Source organism: Embiotoca jacksoni, unplaced genomic scaffold, assembly GCF_022577435.1.
Source record: "Embiotoca jacksoni isolate LCO1_2020_lvr unplaced genomic scaffold, fEmbJac1.0.p SCAF_116, whole genome shotgun sequence".
In the NCBI taxonomy this organism is placed as follows: Eukaryota; Metazoa; Chordata; class Actinopteri; family Embiotocidae; genus Embiotoca; species Embiotoca jacksoni.
In genome coordinates, this window is record NW_027185248.1 from 122,501 (window position 1) to 143,792 (window position 21,292).

Consider the following 21,292-nt stretch of genomic DNA (forward strand, 5'->3'; position numbering starts at 1 on the left):
GTGTGTGAGGGTGAGTGAGTGAGTGTGTGTGTGAGGGTGAGTGAGTGAGTGAGTGTGTGTGAGTGAGTGTGTGTGAGGGTGAGTGAGTGAGTGAGTGTGTGTGTGTGTGTGTGTGTGTGTGTGTGAGGGTGAGTGAGTGTGTGTGTGAGAGGGAGTGAGAGGGAGTGAGAGGATGTCTTGGCCTCGACTTCACTGTGTTGAATCTAATAATCAGTCAGCATTTCTGTTCTTTCACTGTGTGCCTTTAAAATCATATCCGTTTCCACGGCAGCCATCAAGCTCCTGCTAAGACTTCACCTGATTGGTCTGAGCTCTCCTCCCTGGACTCCCTCAGATAACGCTCAGAACTGGACTTTGAAGTGAACCGGTCCAGTAAAAATTAACGGCTGAGGAATTTTATTCAAATGTCCTCTGGAGGCTGACAGGAAAATCTCTAGCAGTCCTCCAGTCCCTGAATGTCTCACGTCTTTAATCTCTCAACACTAATTGATCAATTCACTCAGACACCCTGCGGGACCAGAACCTCCAGGAAGATAACATTTTGGATTAGCTGTGATGGAGAAATGACGGTGAGGCTTTTAAACAGCAGGATTAAAGAAAGAATTAAGGAGCTGAAGAACAGTCAGCGGGGTGAATGAGATCACCGTCAGCTCCACTGTTTGTCTTCCTGTCTTTCACCACATCAGCACTTTCTATTTATTAATTTGAGACATTATTATACCAAACCTCTGATGTAAACTGCAAAGAATTAATAGTTTTCTTTGAATCTTCTGAGAGACAGGGGGAAAAAAAGTGATAACAGCAATAGGTAATCTAAACACTAACTTGTACTCAGGAAAAACTAACACACTACTCATAACAATAGTTACACGATTAATAAATGGTCATTTGTACATTGTTTGATCACCAGTCTCAAAGTGTGTTTGCCTTCCATTCAGACACACACACACACACACACACACACACACACACACACACACACACAGTGTTTTTGTTCTTGCCCAAGGACACTTCAGCAGGGGAGGACCCGGCAATTGAACCGCCAATCTTGTGTGTGCCACTCTTACTCTTTTACATCACTGCTGAGGTACTCTGCAGGGTCAAAGGTCAATTAAAGCGAACACATGACGAAGTAAGTTGAAACACAGAGTGATCAAGAACACGTTTTATTTTCATCTTTCTTTCTGAGGACCAGAGCATGCAGCATCCTCCCTCAGTCTCAGCTGCCTCTTCTGTCTCTGACAGATTCAATTCTTTTTATAGCAGCAGGTTTTTTTTACATTTTCAGTCACAAAATGTACAGATTCAAGATAAATGATGCTTCACGGTTTTACATTCAAATGGAAACGCTGAGTCAGTCTCTTCATGGTTTAAAGTCCTCTTTATCTCCGAGATGAATGCTTCGTCTGACTGACTTCAACTCAAACTGTAATCACATGCAACAGCACACGGACACATTAACAGCAGCGACACGCCCATTATTGGCTCATCAACACTTTGTATTTACAGATACTCTCTCTGATTGGCTGTCAGAGTGAGCAGCGATGATGGTTTCAGATTTGGAGGAAATATTCTTTGTGTTTTAGAGTATTTGAGCCACAGTGAAGAAAGAAACATCAAGAGGTCTCCGGAAGAAACAACCAGAGAGAAACACTTTAATACGACATTAACAGCTTCACTCTGGTAACTTTTATATTTTCTTAACAGTGGCCTTAATTGGTCTTCATACATTTTTATACTGATTTGGACAAATTGTAAAGAATTCCCTTGATGTAAAAAGAAGTGTAAACTTTAAAATGAAACCAAATCAGAGAGTTTATCTTTAAATTATGAAGATCAGTATCTGTATAAATATTTTATCTCATATTGGTCCATCTATTAAACATACATACTTTCACACATGAAAACAAAACACTGTGAACGGACTCACAGCCTCAACCAACCAGAGAGCAGCACACAAACAAACATGCTGAGAATCACTGTAGCAACCGAGCCATCACAACAAAGAGGCATCAACACGCTCATCCAGGAAATATACAATCAGTGTCAACCGCCAACATGGCCGCTGCATCTTCCACAGATGCCACAGAGCATCTTCACTCAAAATATCTGCTGCAGGGTTTGAGTTCTACTGGAGGGTTTGAGTTCTCCTGGAGGGTTTGGGTTCTCCTGGAGGGTTTGGGTTCTCTTGGTGGGTTTGGGTTGTACTGGAGGGTTTGGATTCTCCTGGATGGTTTAGGTTCTCATGGAGGGTTTGGGTTCTCCTAGAGGGTTTGGGTTCTCGTGGAGGGTTTAGGTTCTACTGGAGGGTTCGGGTTCTACTGGAGGATTTGGGTTCTACTGGAGGGTTTAGGATCTACTGGAGGGTTTGGGTTCTTCTGGAGGGGTCGGGTTCTCCTGGAGGGTTTGGGTTCTCCTGCAGGTTCAGGTCGTTGCATATTTGTGCTTGAGTGAGTCTTTAAAATCGTCTCTGTGCTCCTGTTCTCCTGGAGGGTTTGGGTTCTACTGGAGGGTTTAGGTTCTCCTGGAGAGTTAGGGTTCTCATGGAGGGTTTAGGTTCCACTGGAGGGTTTGGGTTCTCCTGGAGGGTTCAGGTCGTTGCATATTTGTGCTTGAGTGAGTCTTTAAAATCGTCTCTGTGCTCTTTGACTTCAGGTGGTTCTCTGAATGAGTTGTGTGGAAACGGTCGAGTTTCCTCTTCAGCGGCTCAACATGGTGGAGGTCGTCTCTACGGCAACGATGGGAGTCATCCATCAGTCAGACCCAGTCGGTCCCGGATCTCTGAACTAGATTGTTGGTTCTGTGCTCGTCTGGTAGCAGAATATATTTTATGCTGCTGTTGGTGACCTCAGACACTCGGACATCTTGTTCTGACTTCCTGAACTCAGAGTCGGGTGGAGGAACCGCGGTACTGGACCTCAGAACCACCACCGACCACACCTCATCTTCAAACTGTGTTCTGATAAACATCAACAGCACCAGCAATGTTTCAGGTACAAATTAAATAAATAAAGCTCTTTTGACTTTTGTTCTGATTTGATCGGGGCTGTCCGGAACCCCACCGGAGGACTTCTTCTGACTTCCTATCAGGAACGTTTTCATAAAGTGCATTTTTACATGTTTCGTGATTAACTATAAAATGGTTATTAAGTTGCCCACTGCTGGGTTCATTGGAGCCAATAAACCAGACCGGTTCTGGAGGAATCCTGGACTGACACTCAGGTAGGACGTCTTGTCTGAGGAAGGAAAACTGTCCACAGTGTTGAGCCGCCGAGCCCCGAGCTCTGGATGGAAACTCGCAGTGTGTTCTTCCCGCCCCGTTAAGTGACGGCGATGCGGTTCTGACCGGCGCGCTCAGTGGTCCAGAATAAGGCTTTTATTTTGAAAAGGCGAGCGACTAATCCTTGAACCTCCGTCCCTGCAAACTCTTATAATAGTTCTCCTGTTCAGTCTGGTTACGGATCTCTCTGTCCAACAGAACCAGAGCCGTCTTACGTCTCATGGCTATCTCCCTGCGCTGAGCCTCCGCCGACATCTCCACCTGTGGGTGAGGAGGGGGTGGGGCCGGGGCGAAGGATGGGGAGGGGTCGACGGTGGCACGCGGCGAGGCAGATCGGCGTGGGCGAAAACTGCTGCCGTGGGCGGCCGAGTCTCCTCGGTTGAAGTTGTTAAGGTCGTAGGTGTCTCGCAGGTCGCCCCCATTGGAAGGCCCCGCCCACTCCCACGGGTTTATGTTACCTGCGAGTGGAGGGGCCTGAGGGGGTGGAGCCTGGACGAGAGGATGGTGGGGGGCGTGGGCGTCCACTGTGATGATGCCCGACCCCTCCCGCTGATGCTCGGAGGAGGGGCGGTAGTGGGGGGAGTCGGCAGAGGAGGTGCCGGAGCAGGTGGAGGTGGTTTCAGAGGACTTGTCCCCAGAGGAGGAGGAGGGCAGGAGGCCCTGCTGCTTCGACATGGCGATGACCTGCATGAGCCGCGGCTGGTTGGCGGCGCGGCCCGACACGTCGCCGCTAGTTTTGTCCCGGATGGCGAGCCACTTGGCCCGGGTCAGGGCGCTCTTTGGGGACACCGGTGGAGGTCCTGCTTCAGGGATTTGTGGCGGTCTGGGAGTCGCCACAGCTTTGGCACCCCCTGGAGGCGGAGTGGGGTTGCGACCTGAGTTTACCCTCCCAGAATGCACTGCGGGCTGGTAGATGGGCGCCTGAGACCCGCCGTCATCTGTCTCCACAGAGCCCGCCTCCGAGCCGTCCTCACTAGTGTCCCGCTCCGCCTCGTCGCGGACGCTCAGTCCTCGCATCTCCATCGACTTCTGCTTCCACTCCGACACCAGCTGCTGCGACCGCATCGGGTCCATCGGAACCTGCACGGCCTTCAGGCGCCGCTGCACCGGCTGCACCGCGTCCTCCGGCTCGTCGTTGGGCCCCAACACCCCGTTAACATTCACGCTTGCCCTTGGCAGCGTGTTGCTGAAGGTCAGCATGGTCTCCTTCCCCATCGGGCTGCGCGGCGCCAGCAGCTCCACGTCCACGCTCGCCCTCTTCAGGCTCCCCATGGAGCCCTTCTCCCTTTGCAGCGGCACCAGGCCCTCCAGCCGGTCCAGGGGGGCCGGCGCTGCCGCGATCTCATCATTACTCTCTGAGGCGGAGGCGGGGCCCTTGTTGTAGACCGAGTCGTGTCCTCGCTCCGTCAGCGCTCGAAGAGGGTCCTCCTTGGGCGGCGGGGGGGGGCGGGGCCGTAGTGACGTCATCAGAGGACCTGAAGTTGGCGACAGCGTGAAGCGCCTGAAGGAGGAAAATAAAATCAGCGGAAATAAAAAAAATTATAATAATAATCCTGCTGCTCGAACAATAGAAGCAGCGTCAGGTGAGACAGGTGCATGCTGGGAAACACAGTCTGCCATCACTGATACTATTTAATAAAAGTGACATCTTAGTTCCTGGCTGGTAAATAAAGGACGAGGTGATTCTGTTCCATGTATTTATTGTATTTTAGGACTTGGAACATGTTGGTGAGTCACTCAGCTGCTTTACTCTCCATCAGTCTCCTGCTTTATACAGTCGCCATAACAACAGCATCACAAATCCATCTCCGTGACAACAGCTGGACGGAGACGAGCTGAATCCATCCATCTCAAAATAAAACATTGAGTCGCAACAATGGAGGAAATAAATTACTTTCAGGCAGAAAGTATAAAATGATGAAAACAGAAAGTTGAATCTGATCAGTGATCAATAACTTGGTTCCATCCAGACTTCAGCTTCAGTTGATGAGCAGCTTGTTTCCATGGAAACAGGCAGTGATATGATGATTATGAGGTCTCACCAGGTAAGCGGCGATGAAGGCTCCGATGACGAAGCCAACGTACACGTCGATGGGATGACTGCGGTGCTGCGTGATCTGGGTCAGGCCCGTCAGCGCCGCCGCGATGGAGAACCCGAACACCAGAACCGGCTTCAGCAGCTTGGTGCTGTCGGAGATGGTGGAGTTGAAGTACATCTGACAGGAAGCAGAAGGAGGTGATTAACACACGGAGAGCAGGGTCCAACAGAACCACCGTCAGAACCACTGACCATCAGAACCGGAGGTTTTCCTCCATCACACTTACAGAAACATAAACAGCAGCGAAGGCCGAAAGCGTTGCATGCTGGGAAGGAAACGTCTTCCTGAAGAAAGAGACGAAAACGTGATTCAATTATGAGTCGCGACATGTCCAGCTACACAAACAGGAAGTAAAGTGGGCACCTGGCGGCCATGATGGCGTGCTGGTCGTGTCCCGAGCAGATGTCTTTGGTGATGTAAGCATTTTTATCACATGACACGCCGGCCAGCGTGTAGTTGGGTTTACAGACCGTCAGGAAGAAGGGGGCGTGGTAACCTGTCGACAGCTGGATGATGTCAGTGAGCAGCGCCGTCGCACACAGACCGAACACGTGCACACCTGCAGAGAGACAGACAGGTGAGAGACAGACAGACAGATGAGAGACAGACAGACAAGAGACAGACTCGTACCCACGAAGCGGACGGTCCTCCTCAGGAAGGAGTTGAAGTTACATCCTCCTGCGTTGATGCTTCCTTCGGCTCTGCGGAGCTTCAGTCTGGACTGCAGGCAGTAGATCGCTCCTTCAACCAGCATGATCTGGTGCACAAAACAAACGCACCTGAGCAGCAGCAGAGTTGAAGCTGATCCAGGATCAGCTGCATGTTAATCAACCGTCACTCCTGAACACACGTTGTTCTACAGCAGCGAGGACGTCTGCATGACCGCGTGATCACGGGTTGACACGATCACTTCCTGAAATAAAATCCCTGCATCTCCTCGACACCAACGAGGAGTCGCTGATCTGTTAGAGGTGGAGATGAAGATGTCATGTGACTCGGGCAAAAGGTCACCAGGGAATGAAAGGTCAAAGTTCACAGAATTTAAACCACCTTGAGGTGAATTTATAATTTGTGATGTTAAGCAGTTGAAATTTGCTGAACAACTCCAGATGAAAGTGTGTCGGGATGTCGGTGGTTACAGCGCCACCTACGGGCGCAGTGACCTCCGACCATCCTCCCGGTTTGGTGTCTATCAGACTTTGTTTCTGAAAGCAGAGAAGAAGAATGAAAGGTTACCGAGGCGGCCGGGCCGGCGAAGGCGAGGCTCAGCAGCATCAGCAGCGGGATCAGCTCGTCACCTCCGTCCACGTACGGCATGCTGAGGTCACGGTCACGGCAACGGAAACCAACCTGAGCCGGCTGCACCACGTCGGTCAGCTCCAGGAAATACAGAGACACCATAGAAGAAGCCACGATGGGCAGCTGCACACACACACACACACACACACACACACACACACACACACACACACACAGGTGTCAGGTGTTTCTGAACAGAAGCATCATGACGCTCAAACGTCAGTGGGTGCAGCTCCACATCTCTGTGGGTGGAGGTGGGCACTTGTTCTCCCCTGCAGTCGGCTCCATGTGCAGGTAGTGTGACTTTAATTGTAGACTTCAGATTGAGTGACCTCCACCATGTATGTATTTTTGTTTGTTTGTTTGTTTAGAGCTTTTGCTCACCTCCACAAAGTAAAAACATGGCAGCAGAGTCAGACTGTCCTTTGGAGGCTTCTTCTTCATCTTCTCTAAAGAGGTCATCATCATCATCCTCATCCACCTGACACACACACACACACACACGATGAAGAACAGTTATTGGCTGCGACAAATTCTATGCTTACAGCAGAAGAAACATCACTGATGATGATGATCTGCATCATCATCATCACCATCTTCATCATCATCACCATCATCTTCATCATCACCATCAACTTCATCATCAACAAATTTGCACCTTCACCTCCCAATTAACCGCCAGCCAATCAGAGCACAGAACTCGTCTTCCTAAGAAGACCAGCAGACAGGTAGGCAGACAGAGGGACAGACAGGTAGACGCCTTTGGAGCGTGACGCCTGAAGACTGCAGTCATCTCTGCAGCCCGGCTCGGAACGGACCGGTTGTGCCGGAACAAAGCGGAAATGTGATTTATTTTTCTGATGCAGAACACCCACCCACGGTCTCACCTCACACCATCGACCAGCGTTAATTCCCGTCACGTTTTTCTCCTCCAGCTGCAGAACCGTCTCACCGGACGCACCTGCCGGACTTCCCGGGGCTTCAGCGGCTCGGTTCTAGTCCCGGTTCGGGTCTCGTCGGTCCCGGTTTAGGCTCCGTTCTCTCCCGAATCCGCAGATCGGAGTCGGTCTCGTTTCTTGCTGCATGTGCTGCTGCTGCTGCTGCTGCATGGAGTGTGCGTGTGTGTGTGTGACAGAGAGACACCGTGGAGCCCCCTGTCGGTATTTTACAGTATAGCAGCTGATTCCATCTGTGAATTAAGTTTCACCTCATTTATTAGTCCCGCTGCACTCAGTGTGAAACTCACCTGCTCTGAAGCACATGAGACCACCTGAGACCAGATGAGACCACATGAGACCACCTTGTTCTCCAGGAGAACCACCCTGTTCTGCACCTTAAATGTGAGAATTCTGACCTGAAGTTTGATTTAGAACAATGTCCTGCAGCTGGTGTTTAAAAGACTGAACAAAAATATACAAACATATCAAACAGCCAATCAGAGAGCAGCGTGGCAGAGAGAGCGAGAGAGAGAAAAAGAGAGGGGAGAGAGAGAGAGATGGACCGGTTTCATTTCCAGTAGAACCTGTTGATGGACAGGTTCTATTTCCAGTAGAACCTGCAGCTTCAGTTTCTGATCATCATCAATCACAGAAGAACTGGATCAGTTCAGACCGGTTCACCTTTCTTCTCCGAACCTGCAACAGAACCTGAACCATGAAGCTGATGATAAACAGGTATCATGAAGCCCAGAACATCAAACTGTTCTGACTTCCTGGTTGATCACAAGTTCATACTGGACCAATAGGATCAAAGGAAAACAGTGAAATGAGCCTTTATTGATGCATTCAGTAGTTCTTCATGTGTTATTGATCAGTAACAGTTTCAGTAAACCTGAGGACCTGTTCACCTTCTGCACCTGATCCAGGACCAGCAACTGGACCGGTACCTGATCCGGGACCAGCGACTGGACCGGGACCTGATCCGGGACCAGCAACTGGACCGGGACCTGATATGTTCTGTAGGGCGATGACTCTTTCCAGTCTTCTGATCGGTCGGTCAGATGTGATCCCCTGAAGTTCACCTGCAGGATGTTGTTACCACGGTCACCTATTTGGCTACCGTGGCGATCTACCCGGTTACCATGGCGGTCAATGGTGATGTACCTGGTTAAAAGTGAGCCAACTGTGATACCGGAAACCCAGAGTTCAGAGAGCTGATGTATCTTTTCATGGGGCAGGTCCAGGTGAGTTCAGGTGTTCCAGTCCAGGTGAGTTCAGGTGAGGGTGGGGGGGATCCTCCTCCACAGACCTCCACACAGACAGTTTTTGATCCAGCGCTGCTCCCACTGCTTCATGGCATTGGTCTTGTTGGGAGAACGAAGCATCGTCACACAGCCACACCTGAAGGGGGCGGAGTTACACACGTTACTGATCACATATTAAATCAATAAGTATCGTTTTCTGAGACACTAAAGATATTAAGAGTGAGATCAGAACTTTTTTTTTTTTTTTAATACAGAAGAATTTAAAACACAAAATCCCACGAAGCTTTGCTGCAGTGACATCACTTCCAGTGGACTCACCTTGTGCAGGCTTTACTCTCTTCAGTGGGACAAACTCCCATGTGGACACAACGCAGGTTATCCATCTTCTGAGAGCTGGGACTCCTACACACACACACACACACACACACACACACACACACACACACACACACACACACACACACAGACACACGCACACTGTTCATCTGCAAACACAGCAAATCAGCAAAAACAGGGCCAGGGCCAGGTGTGTTACCTTGTGAAGACCTCCAGGGGGGCGGTGCTTCCTGCTCCAGGGAGAGAGGAAGCTTTTCCAAACTGCAGCCTGAGCGGGTGTTTCCCCTGCAGCTTGACGATGACACCGTCGTTGACAGGCAGCCAGTCCATGCTGGGAACCAGCAGCTGACTGGGCAGCAGGCAGCACTCGTCTATCAGGCTCTCATCAGGGTCCTGGGGGGGGCCGTCGTCCCGGGCTGACCAACAGAAAGCAGGAAGTCAGTATCAGCTGTTTGATGTCTGTTTGATGTGACTGCAGTGCTGCAGGACAGCACCATGTTACAACATGTTTTACAGCAGCGTACAAACTCCAATCTACAATCTATAGACTACAGTCTACAGACTACAGTCTACATACTACAGTCTACATACTACAGTCTACAGACCACAGTCTACAGACTACCGTCTACGATCTACAGACTACAGACTACCGTCTACAGACGACAGTCTACAGACTACAGACTACAGTCTACAGACTGATCATAGCCGTTGGACTCCTGAGGGTCCCGTCCCAGTGGACCAGTAACATGGTTCTTACAGCAGAGCCACAGCTTGGTGAGCAGTCTGAACAGCAGCTGCATGCTGTCCTGGTTGTCTGACGTGGCGGTGAAGGTGGGCAGACAGCCGGGCTTCAGCAGACCCCAGATCCTGATCATCACCAGCATCTCCCTCAGCATCCCCAGAGACGCCCCGTCCCTCATGAAGCCGAATCCTGGCCGGACCATGGAGCCCTGCAGGACAAACAGGCCTAATGTGATCTCTTTGTGGAGGTTTTGTGCCTCTTTGTGGTTGTTTTTTGTCTTTGTGGTTGTTTCGTGTCTCTTTGTGGTTGTTTTGTGTCTCTTTGTGGTTGTTTTGTGTCTCTTTGTGGAGGTTTTGTCTCTCTTTGTGGAGGTTTTGTGTCTCTTTGTGGTTGTTTTGTGCCTCTTTGTGGAGGTTTTTTGTCTCTTTGTGGTTGGTTTTTTGTCTTTGTGGTTGTTTCGTGTCTCTTTGTGGTTGTTTTGTCTCTCTTTGTGGAGGTTTTGTGTCTCTTTGTGGTTGTTTTGTGCCTCAGTGTTTTTTTGTGCCTCTGGTTTTTTTGTGCCTCAGTGGGTTGTTTTGTGTCTTTGTGGTTGTTTTGTGTCTTTTTGTGGTTGTTTTATGTCTTTGTGGTTGTTTTATGTCTTTGTGGTTGTTTTATGTCTTTGTGGTTGTTTTGTGTCTCTTTGTGGTTGTTTTGTGTCTTTGTGGTTGTTTTGTGTGTCTGGTTTTTTTGTGCCACTGTGTGGTTTTTTTGTGTCTCTCTGTGGTTGTTTTGTGTCTTTGTGGTTGTTTTGTGTCTCTTTGTGGGTTTTTTTGTGTCTCTTTGTGGTTGTTTTGTGTCTCTTTGTGGTTGTTTTGTATCTCTTTGTGGTTGTTTTGTGTCTTTGTGGTTGTTTTGTGTCTTTGTGGTTGTTTTGTGTCTCTTTGTGGTTGTTTTGTGCATCTTTGTGGTTGTTTTGTGTCTCTGTGGTTGTTTTGTGTCTTTGTGGTTGTTTTGTGTCTCTTTGTGGTTGTTTTGTGTCTCTGTGGTTGTTTTGTGTCTTTGTGGTTGTTTTGTGTCTTTTTGTGGTTGTTTTATGTCTTTGTGGTTGTTTTGTGTCTCTTTGTGGTTGTTTTGTGTCTTTGTGGTTGTTTTGTGTCTCTGGTTTTCTTGTGCCTCTGTGTGGTTTTTTGTGTCTCTCTGTGGTTGTTTTGTGTCTTTGTGGTTGTTTTGTGTCTCTTTGTGGTTGTTTTGTGTCTCTTTGTGGTTGTTTTATGTCTCTGTGGTTGTTTTGTCTCTTTGTGGTTGTTTTGTGTCTCTTTGTGGTTGTTTTGTCTCTTTGTGGTTGTTTTATGTTTCTGTGGTTGTTTTGTGTCTTTGTGGTTGTTTTATGTCTTTGTGGGTTTTTTTGTGTCTCTTTGTGGTTGTTTTGTGTCTTTGTGGTTGTTTTGTGTCTTTGTGGTTGTTTTGTCTCTCTTTGTGGAAGTTTTGTCTCTCTTTGTGGAAGTTTTGTGTCTCTTTGTGGTTGTTTTGTATCTCTTTGTGGTTGTTTTGTGTCTTTGTGGTTGTTTTGTGTCTCTTTGTGGTTGTTTTGTGCATCTTTGTGGTTGTTTTGTGCATCTTTGTGGAGGTTTTGTGTCTCTTTGTGGTTGTTTTGTGTCTTTGTGGTTTTTTTTGTGCCTCTTTGTGGTTGTTTTATGTCTCTGTGGTTGTTTTGTGTCTCTTTGTGGTTGTTTTGTGTCTCTCTCTGGTTGTTTTGTGTCTTTGTGGTTGTTTTGTGTCTCTTTGTGGTTGTTTTGTGTCTCTTTGTGGTTTTATGTCTCTGTGGGTTTTTTTGTGCCTCTTTGTGGTTTTTTTGTGTCTCTTTGTGGTTGTTTTATGTCTCTGTGGTTGTTTTGTGTCTTTGTGGTTGTTTTGTATCTCTTTGTGGTTGTTTTATGTCTTTGTGGGGGTTTTTTGTGTCTCTTTGTGGTTGTTTTATGTCTGTGGTTGTTTTGTGTCTTTGTGGTTGTTTTGTGTCTCTTTGTGGTTGTTTCGTGTCTCTTTGTGGAGGTTTTGTCTCTCTTTGTGGAGGTTTTGTGCCTCAGTGGGTTTTTTTGTGTCTCTTTGTGGTTGTTTTGTGCCTCTTTGTGGTTGTTTTGTATCTCTTTGTGGTTGTTTTGTGTCTCTTTGTGGTTGTTTTGTGTCTTTGTGGTTGTTTTGTGCCTCAGTGGGTTTTTTTGTGTCTCTTTGTGGTTGTTGTGTGCCTCTTTGTGGTTGTTTTGTATCTCTTTGTGGTTGTTTTATGTCTTTGTGGTTGTTTTATGTCTTTGTGGTTGTTTTGTGTCTTTGTGGTTTTTTTTGTGTCTCTTTGTGGTTGTTTTGTCTCTTTGTGGTTGTTTTATGTCTCTGTGGTTTTTTTGTGTCTTTGTGGTTGTTTTGTATCTCTTTGTGGAGGTTTTGTGTCTGTTTGTGGAGGTTTTGTCTCTCTTTGTGGAGGTTTTGTGCCTCTTTGTGGTTGCTTTTTTGTCTTTTTGGTTGCTTTTTGTCTTTGTGGTTGTTTCGTGTCTCTTTGTGGTTGTTTTGTGCCTCAGTGGTTTTTTTGTGTCTCTTTGTGGTTGTTTTGTGTCTTTGTGGTTGTTTTTTGTCTTTGTGGTTGTTTCGTGTCTCTTTGTGGTTGTTTTGTGCCTCAGTGGTTGTTTTGTGTCTCTTTGTGGTTGTTTTGTGTCTCTTTGTGGTTGTTTTGTGTCTCTGTGGTTGTTTTGTCTCTTTGTTTTGTGTCTTTGTGGTTTTTTTGTGTCTCTTTGTGGTTGTTTTGTCTCTTTGTGGTTGTTTTATGTCTCTGTGGTTTTTTTGTGCCTCTTTGTGGTTGTTTGTGTCTCATTGTGGTTGTTTTATGTCTCTGTGGTTGTTTTGTGTCTTTGTGGTTGTTGTGTATCTCTTTGTGGTTGTTTTATGTCTTTGTGGTTGTTTTGTGTCTCTTTGTGGTTGTTTTGTGTCTTTTTGTGGTTTTTTTGTGCCTCAGTGGTTTTTTTGTGTCTCTTTGTGGTTGTTTTGTGCCTCTTTGTGGTTGTTTTGTGCCTCTTTGTGGTTGTTTTATGCCTCTTTGTGGTTGTTTTGTGTCTTTGTGGTTGTTTTGTGTCTTTGTGATTGTTTTGTGTCTCTTTGTGGTTTTATGTCTTTGTGGTTGTTTTGTGTCTCTTTGTGGTTGTTTTATGCCTTTGTGGTTGTTTTGTGTCTTTGTGGTTGTTTTATGTCTCTTTGTGGTTGTTTTATGTCTCTGTGGTTGTTTTGTGTCTCTTTGTGGTTGTTTTGTGTCTCTTTGTGGTTGTTTTGTGTCTCTTTGTGGTTGTTTTGTGCCTCTTTGTGGTTGTTTTATGTCTTTGTGTTTGTTTTGTGTGTCTGTGGTTTTTTTGTGTCTCTTTGTGGTTGTTTTATGTCTCTGTGGTTGTTTTGTGTCTCTTTGTGGTTGTTTTATGTCTCTTTGTGGTTGTTTTATGTCTCTTTGTGGTTGTTTTGTGTCTTTGTGGTTGTTTTGTGTCTTTGTGGTTGTTTTGTGTCGCTGTGGTTTTTTTTGTGTCTCTTTGTGGTTGTTTTATGTCTCTGTGGTTGTTTTGTGTCTTTGTGGTTGTTTTATGTCTCTTTGTGGTTGTTTTGTGTCTTTGTGGTTGTTTTGTGTCTCTTTGTGGTGGTTTCGTGTCTCTTTGTTGTGTCCCCCCACCTATAGTCCCCTGATGGACTCCTGCCAATTAGTTGTCATCACCTGCTGTCCCATTAGCTCACCTGGTTGGGCAGGTTGGCCAGCAGGTAGAGGACAAAGTCTCCCACCCATTGGATCAGCTGCTGCAGGGACTGAAGGGGGGGGCCGTCCAACACGAACTCCTCCGTCTTCAGATTGATCATCACCTTATCAATATCTGTTGAAACAGTTGTTGATCAGTCCTGTCCATCAGCTGACTAACACGTGATGATGCTGTGGTCTCACCTGTGTCCGTGTTCTTAGCACAGATCTCGGTGAGGCGGTCGCCTGGACTCTTGTCAGGTGTGTTGAGGACGTGCGGCCTCAGCAGAGACTTCAAAGTGGAGCTGATGGCGATCAACAGCAGTTTGGCGTGGAAGTCGCAGGCTCGCGCTGCCGTCGCCGTGGAGAGTTTACAGAGAGACGCCTTCACCGCCACGATACGAGTCGCCAGAACCTGAAACGTAGGAGACTCTGCTGTCAGACCCCCGCACAGAGGCATCATGGGAAGTGTGGTTTCCTGCTGGTGCTGCTGAGAACATCAAGGAAACTGGAACTAAGTCAAGAAGTTGAAGTGTCACTGGAAGACTGCTGAAACTTTATTATGTTTAAATGTCAAGAGGTAAAAGCAGTGGAAATGTCAGATGAGCAGGAAGTTGAAGTGTGTTTCCTAAAGTCAGTTGAAGACTCACTTCAACAGTTTAAACTTCAGAGCTGAAAGTTTTAGTGTCAGTTTGTATGTAAAACACAAAGTAAATGAAGTGTCACCTGAAACATCAGGACAGCTGAAACATTAGCAGTTCATGAGTCCATTAGTACATAAGCAGTAAAAAATGTTTAAATGATTAAGAATAAATAAGTTGAGGTGTCGAGCTGAAAGCAACTGAAATATTCTATGACTGTTGACTCTGTCAATAAACTCGAAGTTCTGAATCAGGAGATGAAAGCAGCTGAAGTGTCTGACAATGCTGAAATATAGAAGACAGATGAAGTGAACCGAATCGTTAACAGATGAAGTGAACCATTAAGAGATGAGGTGAAGCGCTAATAGAAGAAGTGAATGAAGTGAAGTGAAGCGTTACAGATGAAGTGAATCAAGTGAAGTGAACCGTTACAGATGAAGTGAACCATTAACAGATGAAGTGTCAGTTACTAAAGTTGTCAGCTGGCATGTGATGGTGAAAGCAGCTGAAGTGTTTGTTTCACCATTGTTGTGGCCTTCAGTGATGTTTTGTTTGCCTTTAAATTAAACCATTTAATCACATACATAATTATTAATAATGATGTATATTTAATCATTAATGACAGTTTGAAACACTGAAGTGTTTACAGAAAAGATTTTGGTCATTGAGCTCCAAAGTCTTCGATCAATAAACCAGGAAATGAAGATGATGACGATGTGATCACATTAATCAATAATACTAATGAGGGTTCAGGAGGGCGGGTTTTTCTTTGTGTTCTCTGTGACTACTTTTCCCAGCATGCCTTGCTCACCTGCTGCAGCGCCTGGTTCTGCCTCATGTACTCCTCGTGCAGCTTCTCCACCAGGTTGTGCACCATGCTGGGCTGCACGTGCAGCAGCACGTCCCACCAGTCGTACCCCGTCACCATGCAGTACTCCAGCAGGAACAGCAGGTGGCGCAGCGTCGTGTTCATCTCCAGCACCTGACCCATAGAGGGCGACACCCGCAGCATGTGGAGCTGAGGAGGACACGACGAGTCTCATCTGGTTCAGGTTCATCGATCAGCTGATCAATAACTGATGTGAAGTGTGTGTCCAGGTGTGGTTCCAGGTGTGTTTGCCGGTGTGTGTCCAGGTGTGTGTGTGTGTGTGCAGGTGTGTGTGTGTGTCCAGATGCGTGTCCTCACCTTGCCGTGGTTGTCCACTCCAGCCAGAGCCAATGAGGTCCATGAGAACTGTAGGGCCTTGAAGTGGAGGGCGGGGCCTGTGGTTCTTTGGCGTTTGATGGCGGACTCATCTCCGGGCCGTTGGGCGGAGGAGGAGGAGGAGCCGTAGAAAACGCCCATCGTGTGGAGGGACAGACGGTGGAGGATCTGAATACTGCCGTCATGGAAGGCCAGAGCCAGACCTGAGACCGGGGGCACGTGGTCCAGAACGTTAGAAGGTCCAGCTGATGGAATCTACCTGTTTAACTCTACCTGGTTAACTCTACCTGTTTAATTCTACCTGTTTAAACCTACCTGATTAACTCTACCTGGTTAACGCTACCTGGTTAACGCTACCTGGTCAACTGAACTTAAAGGTGCAGCACCTGGACCACCTGTGGTGTCACTGTGAAGACATTCTGTTTCCTCTGAGTTCAACCACTTAGTTCAGGACTTAAATCAGCTTTCAGAGCAGGTTTCATAAACTATCTTTAACATTCAGACACAGATCAGGTTCCAAAAGTTCTCCTGGGTTCTGCTCACCGAGTCCGGGGCAGAACTTGGTGTCTGACGCCACCTTCAGGTCAGTGTTGGAGATGGAAATGGGTAGTTTGGGCAGAGCAACCGCCGACACTCGCTCCAGATCGTTGGTGGTCGTCAGGATCCTCCACTTCAGGATAGTCGGCTGCTTCTCACCGACTGTACATAGGTCAGGGGTCAGAGGTCAGAGACAGGAGGTCAGAGGTCACCTTCAGACCAGGTGAACTGGTTTGGGTTTCTTACCGACAGGTGATCGGTGCTGGAAGATGTTGTTGACAGGAAGTCCCTCTTTCCTCAGAGACCAACACTCCACAATGCTGCCGCTCTGATTGGACGCACACAACAGGACCTGGAACACACACGCACACACACACACACACACACACACACGTCACACCTCAACATAGAAAAACCTGTTCAGAGTTGTGGTACCTGTTCAGAGTTCTGGTACCTGTTCAGAGTTCTCTCTGGTGAGGAACTTGAGGTGCGTGACGGCCGGGTACTTCTCCCTGCGTAGCGGGTCGGTGGTGCAGCGCAGGAACAGAGACGGTAAGAGCTCGGTGTCGATGCGACACTTCTCACTCACCACACTGACGACCACCTGAACACGGAGAGAGAATGGAAAGGTCAGAGGTCACCATGAAGGCCAGGTTCCCCGCTGGTTCTTCTGGTTCTGACCTTGTAGAACTGGACGGGGGAGGAACTGCTGCCGTCGGTGGCCGCCACCACGATGTTCCCTCCTCCGGTGAAGGCGATGTCGGCCAACGCCACGCGTCCCCTCAGCCGGCACAGACTCTCGCTGGCCGTCAGCAGCGCGCCGCCCGGCTTCAGCAGCGACACGGTGACCAACCCGCTCACCGTCACCGCCAGCCAGCCCTCCATCGGCTTCCCCCCGAACAGGGTCAGAGACGGAGAGAACTTCACCCGAGAGAACTTCTCCCCGAAGTTTGTAGACCCTGACTGAGAGGAGAAGAAGGGAGGAGAGATGAGGTACTGGTCACCTGGTCATCTGGTCACCCACGATGATGAACCCACCATCTCAACGTGCAGCGCCAGCTTCACTCCGTTGTGCAACCAGCTCAGAGCTACGATCGGATCGCCGTCCAAAGAGCTGGACAGGAAACTCTCCCAGCTGTTCACCAGATGGTCCGACATCGACCAACATTTGATCTGCCCGTCTCCGTCCGCAGACAGCAGCCTCGAGCCTAACGACAACCATCACAACGACATGTTAGCATTCAGTGAAACAGGTAAGTCACAGGAACCACATCCAGGTGTGAACCTCACCTGATTGGTCCCACTCCAGACAGGAAATGACCTCAGAGTGTCCAGAGTTGATGGAGTAAACGTCCCAGGGGTGCTCGGTGTCAATGATGTGGATCATGTGACTGACATCTGAAACAGAAACTCACTGCTCAGGTGTGTGTGTGTGTGTGTGTGTGTGTGTGTGTGTGTGTTTGTGTGTGTGTGCGTGTGTGAGTGTGTGTCTCTCTCTCTCTCTACCTTTGTCCTCGTCCTCGTTCTTCAGGTCGGTGCTGAAGGCCACCAGGTTCCTACAGGACCAGCAGCAGACCAGGGGGATGGAGGGGCAGTGAGTGCTCTTCGGACGTTTCTCCCACTCACACACGTAGGCCAGCTCCATGATTCCACCACAGAAGAAGAAGCGGGAGGACAGGTGGGCGCCTCACCTGACAACAGACACACATTTCATCAGTTTATTGATCAGGTGCTTCAATCACAGCTTGTTCAATCTGTGAGAGCTGCCTTTGTTTGACACACTTTACATTAATGATCAACTTGTTTCCATGGAAACAAACTGCATCCACGCAGCAGAGGGAAATGTTGACCCCTGTTAACCTCTAACCCTTAACCTCTAAACTCTAACCCTTAACCCCTAAACCCTAACCTCTAACCCTTAACCCCTAAACTCTAAACCTTAACCCCTAAACCCTAACCCTTAACCTCTAACCCTTAACCCCTAAACTCTAACCCTAAACTCTAACCCTTAACCCCTAAACTCTAACCCTAACCCCTAAACTCTAACCCTTAACCTCTAACCCTTAACCCCTAAACTCTAACCCTAAACCCTAACCTCTAACCCCTAAACCCGAAACTCTAACCTTAACCTCTAACCCTTAAACCCCAACCGTTAACCTCTAACCCTTAACCCCTAAACTCTAACCCTAACCCCTAAACCCTAACCTCTAACCCTTAACCTCTAACCCTTAAACCCTAACCGCTAACCCTTAACCCTTAAACCCTAAACTCTAACCCTTAAACCCTAACCGTTAACCTCTAACCCTTAACCCCTAACCTCTAACCCTTAACCTCTAACCCTTAAACCCTAAACTCTAACCCTTAAACCCTAACCCCTAACCCTTAACCTCTAACCGTTAACCTCTAGCCCTTAAACCCTAAACTCTAACCCTAACCTCTAACCCTTAAACCCTAAACTCTAACCCTTAAACCCTAACCGTTAACCTCTAACCCTTAACCCCTAACCTCTAACCCTTAAACCCTAAACTCTAACCGTGAACCTCTAACCCTTAAACCCTAAACTCTAAACTCTAACCTTATCCTCTAACCCTTAACCTCTAACCCTAACCTCTAAACTTAACCTCTAACCCTTAACCTCTAACCCTTAAACCCTAAACTCTAACCCTTAAACCTTAACCTCTAAACTCTAACCTTAACCTCTAACCCTTAACCTCTAACCCTTAAACTCTAAACTCTAACCCTTAAACCCTAACCCTTAACCTCTAACCCTTAACCTCTAACCCTTAAACCCTAAACTCTAACCGTGAACCTCTAACCCTTAAACCCTAACCTCTAAACTCTAACCTTAACCTCTAACCCTTAACCTCTAACCCCCTAACCTCTAAACTCTAACCTTAACCTCTAACCCTTAACCTCTAACCCTTAAACCTTAAACTCTAACCCTTAAACCTTAACCTCTAACCTTAACCTCTAACCCTTAACCTCTAACCCTCTAACCCTAACCTCTAAACTCTAACCTTAACCTCTAACCCTTAACCTCTAACCCTTAAACCCTAAACTCTAACCGTTAACCTCTAACCCTAAACTCTAACCCTTAACCTCTAACCCTTAACCTCTAACCCTTAAACCCTAACCCCTAACCCTAACCCTCTAACCGTGAACCTCTAACCCTTAAACCCTAAACTCTAAACTTAACCTCTAACCCTTAAACCCTAAACTCTAACCGTGAACCTCTAACCCTTAACCCCTAACCTCTAACCATTAAACCTTAACCTCTAACCTCTAAACTCTAACCTTAACCTCTAACCCTTAAACCCTAACCTCTAAACTCTAACCTTAACCTCTAACCCTTAACCTCTAACCCTCTAACCCCTAAACTCTAACCTTAACCTCTAACCCTTAACCTCTAACCCTTAAACCCTAAACTCTAACCCTTAAACCTTAACCTCTAACCTTAACCTCTAACCCTTAACCTCTAACCCTCTAACCCTAACCTCTAAACTCTAACCTTAACCTCTAACCCTTAACCTCTAACCCTCTAACCCCTAAACTCTAACCTTAACCTCTAACCCTTAACCTCTAACCCTTAAACCCTAAACTCTAACCCTTAAACCTTAACCTCTAACCTTAACCTCTAACCCTTAACCTCTAACCCTCTAACCCTAACCTCTAAACTCTAACCTTAACCTCTAACCGTTAACCTCTAACCCTTAAACCCTAAACTCTAACCGTTAACCTCTAACCCTTAAACCCTAAACTCTAACCCTTAACCTCTAACCCTTAACCTCTAACCCTTAAACCCTAAACTCTAACCCTTAAACCTTAACCTCTAACCTCTAAACTTAACCTCTAACCATTAACCTCTAACCCTTAAACCCTTAACCTCTAACCCTTAACCCCTAAACTCTAACCCTTAACCTCTGACCTCTAACCTCTAACCCAGACATCACACAGCGCCCCCTACAGTCTGCAACATAAACAGGTTTAAAACTTCACCTGAAACATTCATGACTTCATTCAGGTTTCAATCTACTAACCAGCAGTTCTACTTTCACTGTATTTAAAGAACTCTGGATTGAAGTGGTTAGTTAGCAGTGGTTGAACTACAGAGTTAGCCGCTAACATTAGCTCACCTGCCTCCGTTTTCAGCTCCGGTGACGCAGATTAAAATTTTTAAAAAGGAGTCGTTTTTCAGAATAAAGAATAAAGAATGAAAGAATGTAAAATAGAACCAGAATCGCTTTGAAGTATCAGCAGCTAACATCTAAGAGTAGCTAGTAGCAAACAAACCATTCACTCACTTCAACAATGAATCAGGACCCCGAAGCTCATACGGCTGTCTCTACAGCTGCCTGTCTTGAAAACACTCGGACCCCTTTGAAGCTTTTAATCAAACGGCTTCACAACTAAACACGGTGTGAACCGTGTGTTAGAGTGTGTGGAATGTCTAATGTAACGTGTGTGAGCAGTCCTCTATCCGTCCTGCTGTTCCGGTGTGTCGGGGAGAGGCCGCGGGCAGCTCCGCGGCCAGCCTGGGGTGGAGGGAACTTTTAACCCTGTGCGAAGTCTTCCAGGTTCATCCGTCCACAAACAAATAGTGACAAGTCGCGTTTACAAACACAACAAAGGTTTAAAACGTCAAACTGTCTTTAACCACCTTTAAGAACCTCCTGTTCATCAGGAACCACCTTTAAGAACCTCCTGTTCATCTGGAACCAGCTTTAAGAACCTCCTGTTCATCAGGAACCACCTTTAAGAACCTCCTGTTCATCTGGAACCAGCTTTAAGAACCTCCTGCTCATCAGGAACCACCTTTAAGAACCTCCTGTTCATCTGGAACCACCTTTAAGAACCTCCTGTTCATCAGGAACCACCTTTAAGAACCTCCTGTTCATTTACAACCACCTTTAAAAACCTCCTGTTCATCAGGAACCACCTTTAAGAACCTCCTGTTCATCTAGAACCACCTTTAAGAACCTCCTGTTCATCAGGAACCACCTTTAAGAACCTCCTGTTCATCTAGAACCACCTTTAAGAACCTCCTGTTCATCAGGAACCACCTTTAAGAACCTCCTGTTCATCTAGAACCACCTTTAAGAACCTGCTGTTCATCTAGAACCACCTTTAAGAACCTCCTGTTCATCTAGAACCACCTTTAAGAACCTCCTGTTCATCAGGAACCACCTTTAAGAACCTCCTGTTCATCTAGAAC

At 47.2% G+C, this 21,292-nt stretch overlaps 2 protein-coding genes across 5 annotated transcripts; both read right to left on the reverse strand.

The window, feature by feature from the left end:
- Positions 1–1,150: 1,150 nt before the first annotated feature.
- On the reverse strand, positions 1,151–8,346 carry plppr3b (phospholipid phosphatase related 3b). Its single transcript, XM_069143856.1, is given in 9 exon segments — positions 1,151–4,726; positions 4,728–4,781; positions 5,323–5,496; positions 5,606–5,663; positions 5,743–5,938; positions 6,010–6,136; positions 6,616–6,801; positions 7,063–7,159; positions 7,566–8,346. Coding segments are annotated over 8 exon segments (2,217 nt in total). The 5' UTR covers positions 7,156–7,159; positions 7,566–8,346; the 3' UTR covers positions 1,151–3,397.
- Positions 8,347–8,433: 87 nt separating this feature from the next.
- Positions 8,434–20,518, reverse strand: med16 (mediator complex subunit 16). Of its 4 annotated transcripts, XR_011177959.1 has the most exons (17): positions 20,214–20,373; positions 17,587–17,771; positions 17,371–17,478; positions 17,119–17,288; positions 16,762–17,043; positions 16,535–16,684; positions 16,327–16,432; positions 16,087–16,242; positions 15,526–15,746; positions 15,151–15,357; positions 13,903–14,113; positions 13,701–13,834; positions 9,975–10,167; positions 9,417–9,633; positions 9,200–9,283; positions 8,624–9,017; positions 8,434–8,593 (listed from the first exon to the last, which is right to left on the reverse strand). XR_011177959.1 is itself a non-coding variant. In XM_069143853.1 (16 exons), the coding sequence occupies exons 2-16, from the start codon at positions 17,723–17,725 to the stop codon at positions 8,891–8,893; spliced, it is 2,505 nt and encodes an 834-aa protein (XP_068999954.1). In that variant the 5' UTR covers positions 17,726–17,771; positions 20,382–20,518; the 3' UTR covers positions 8,434–8,890. The 4 variants fall into 4 exon arrangements, 3 of the variants coding, with proteins under 3 accessions (XP_068999954.1, XP_068999955.1, XP_068999953.1); XM_069143853.1 differs by lacking the exon at positions 20,214–20,373 and adding an exon at positions 20,382–20,518 and having other exon boundaries at positions 8,434–9,017; XM_069143854.1 differs by having other exon boundaries at positions 8,434–9,017; positions 20,218–20,373.
- Positions 20,519–21,292: the final 774 nt, after the last annotated feature.

What these genes read in the sequence shown, in the direction of transcription:
- med16 (XM_069143853.1), bottom strand. Translation starts at nt 17,725, where the DNA reads ATGGAGCTGGCCTACGTGTGTGAGTGGGAGAAACGTCCGAAGAGCACT. An exon ending in CACCAAGCTGTGGCTCTGCT is followed by an intron (nt 9,634 to 9,974) that starts GTAAGAACCATG and finishes TCTGTTGGTCAG; the next exon opens with CCCGGGACGACGGCCCCCCC. An exon ending in GAGAGTAAAGCCTGCACAAG is followed by an intron (nt 9,018 to 9,199) that starts GTGAGTCCACTG and finishes CGCCCCCTTCAG; the next exon opens with GTGTGGCTGTGTGACGATGC.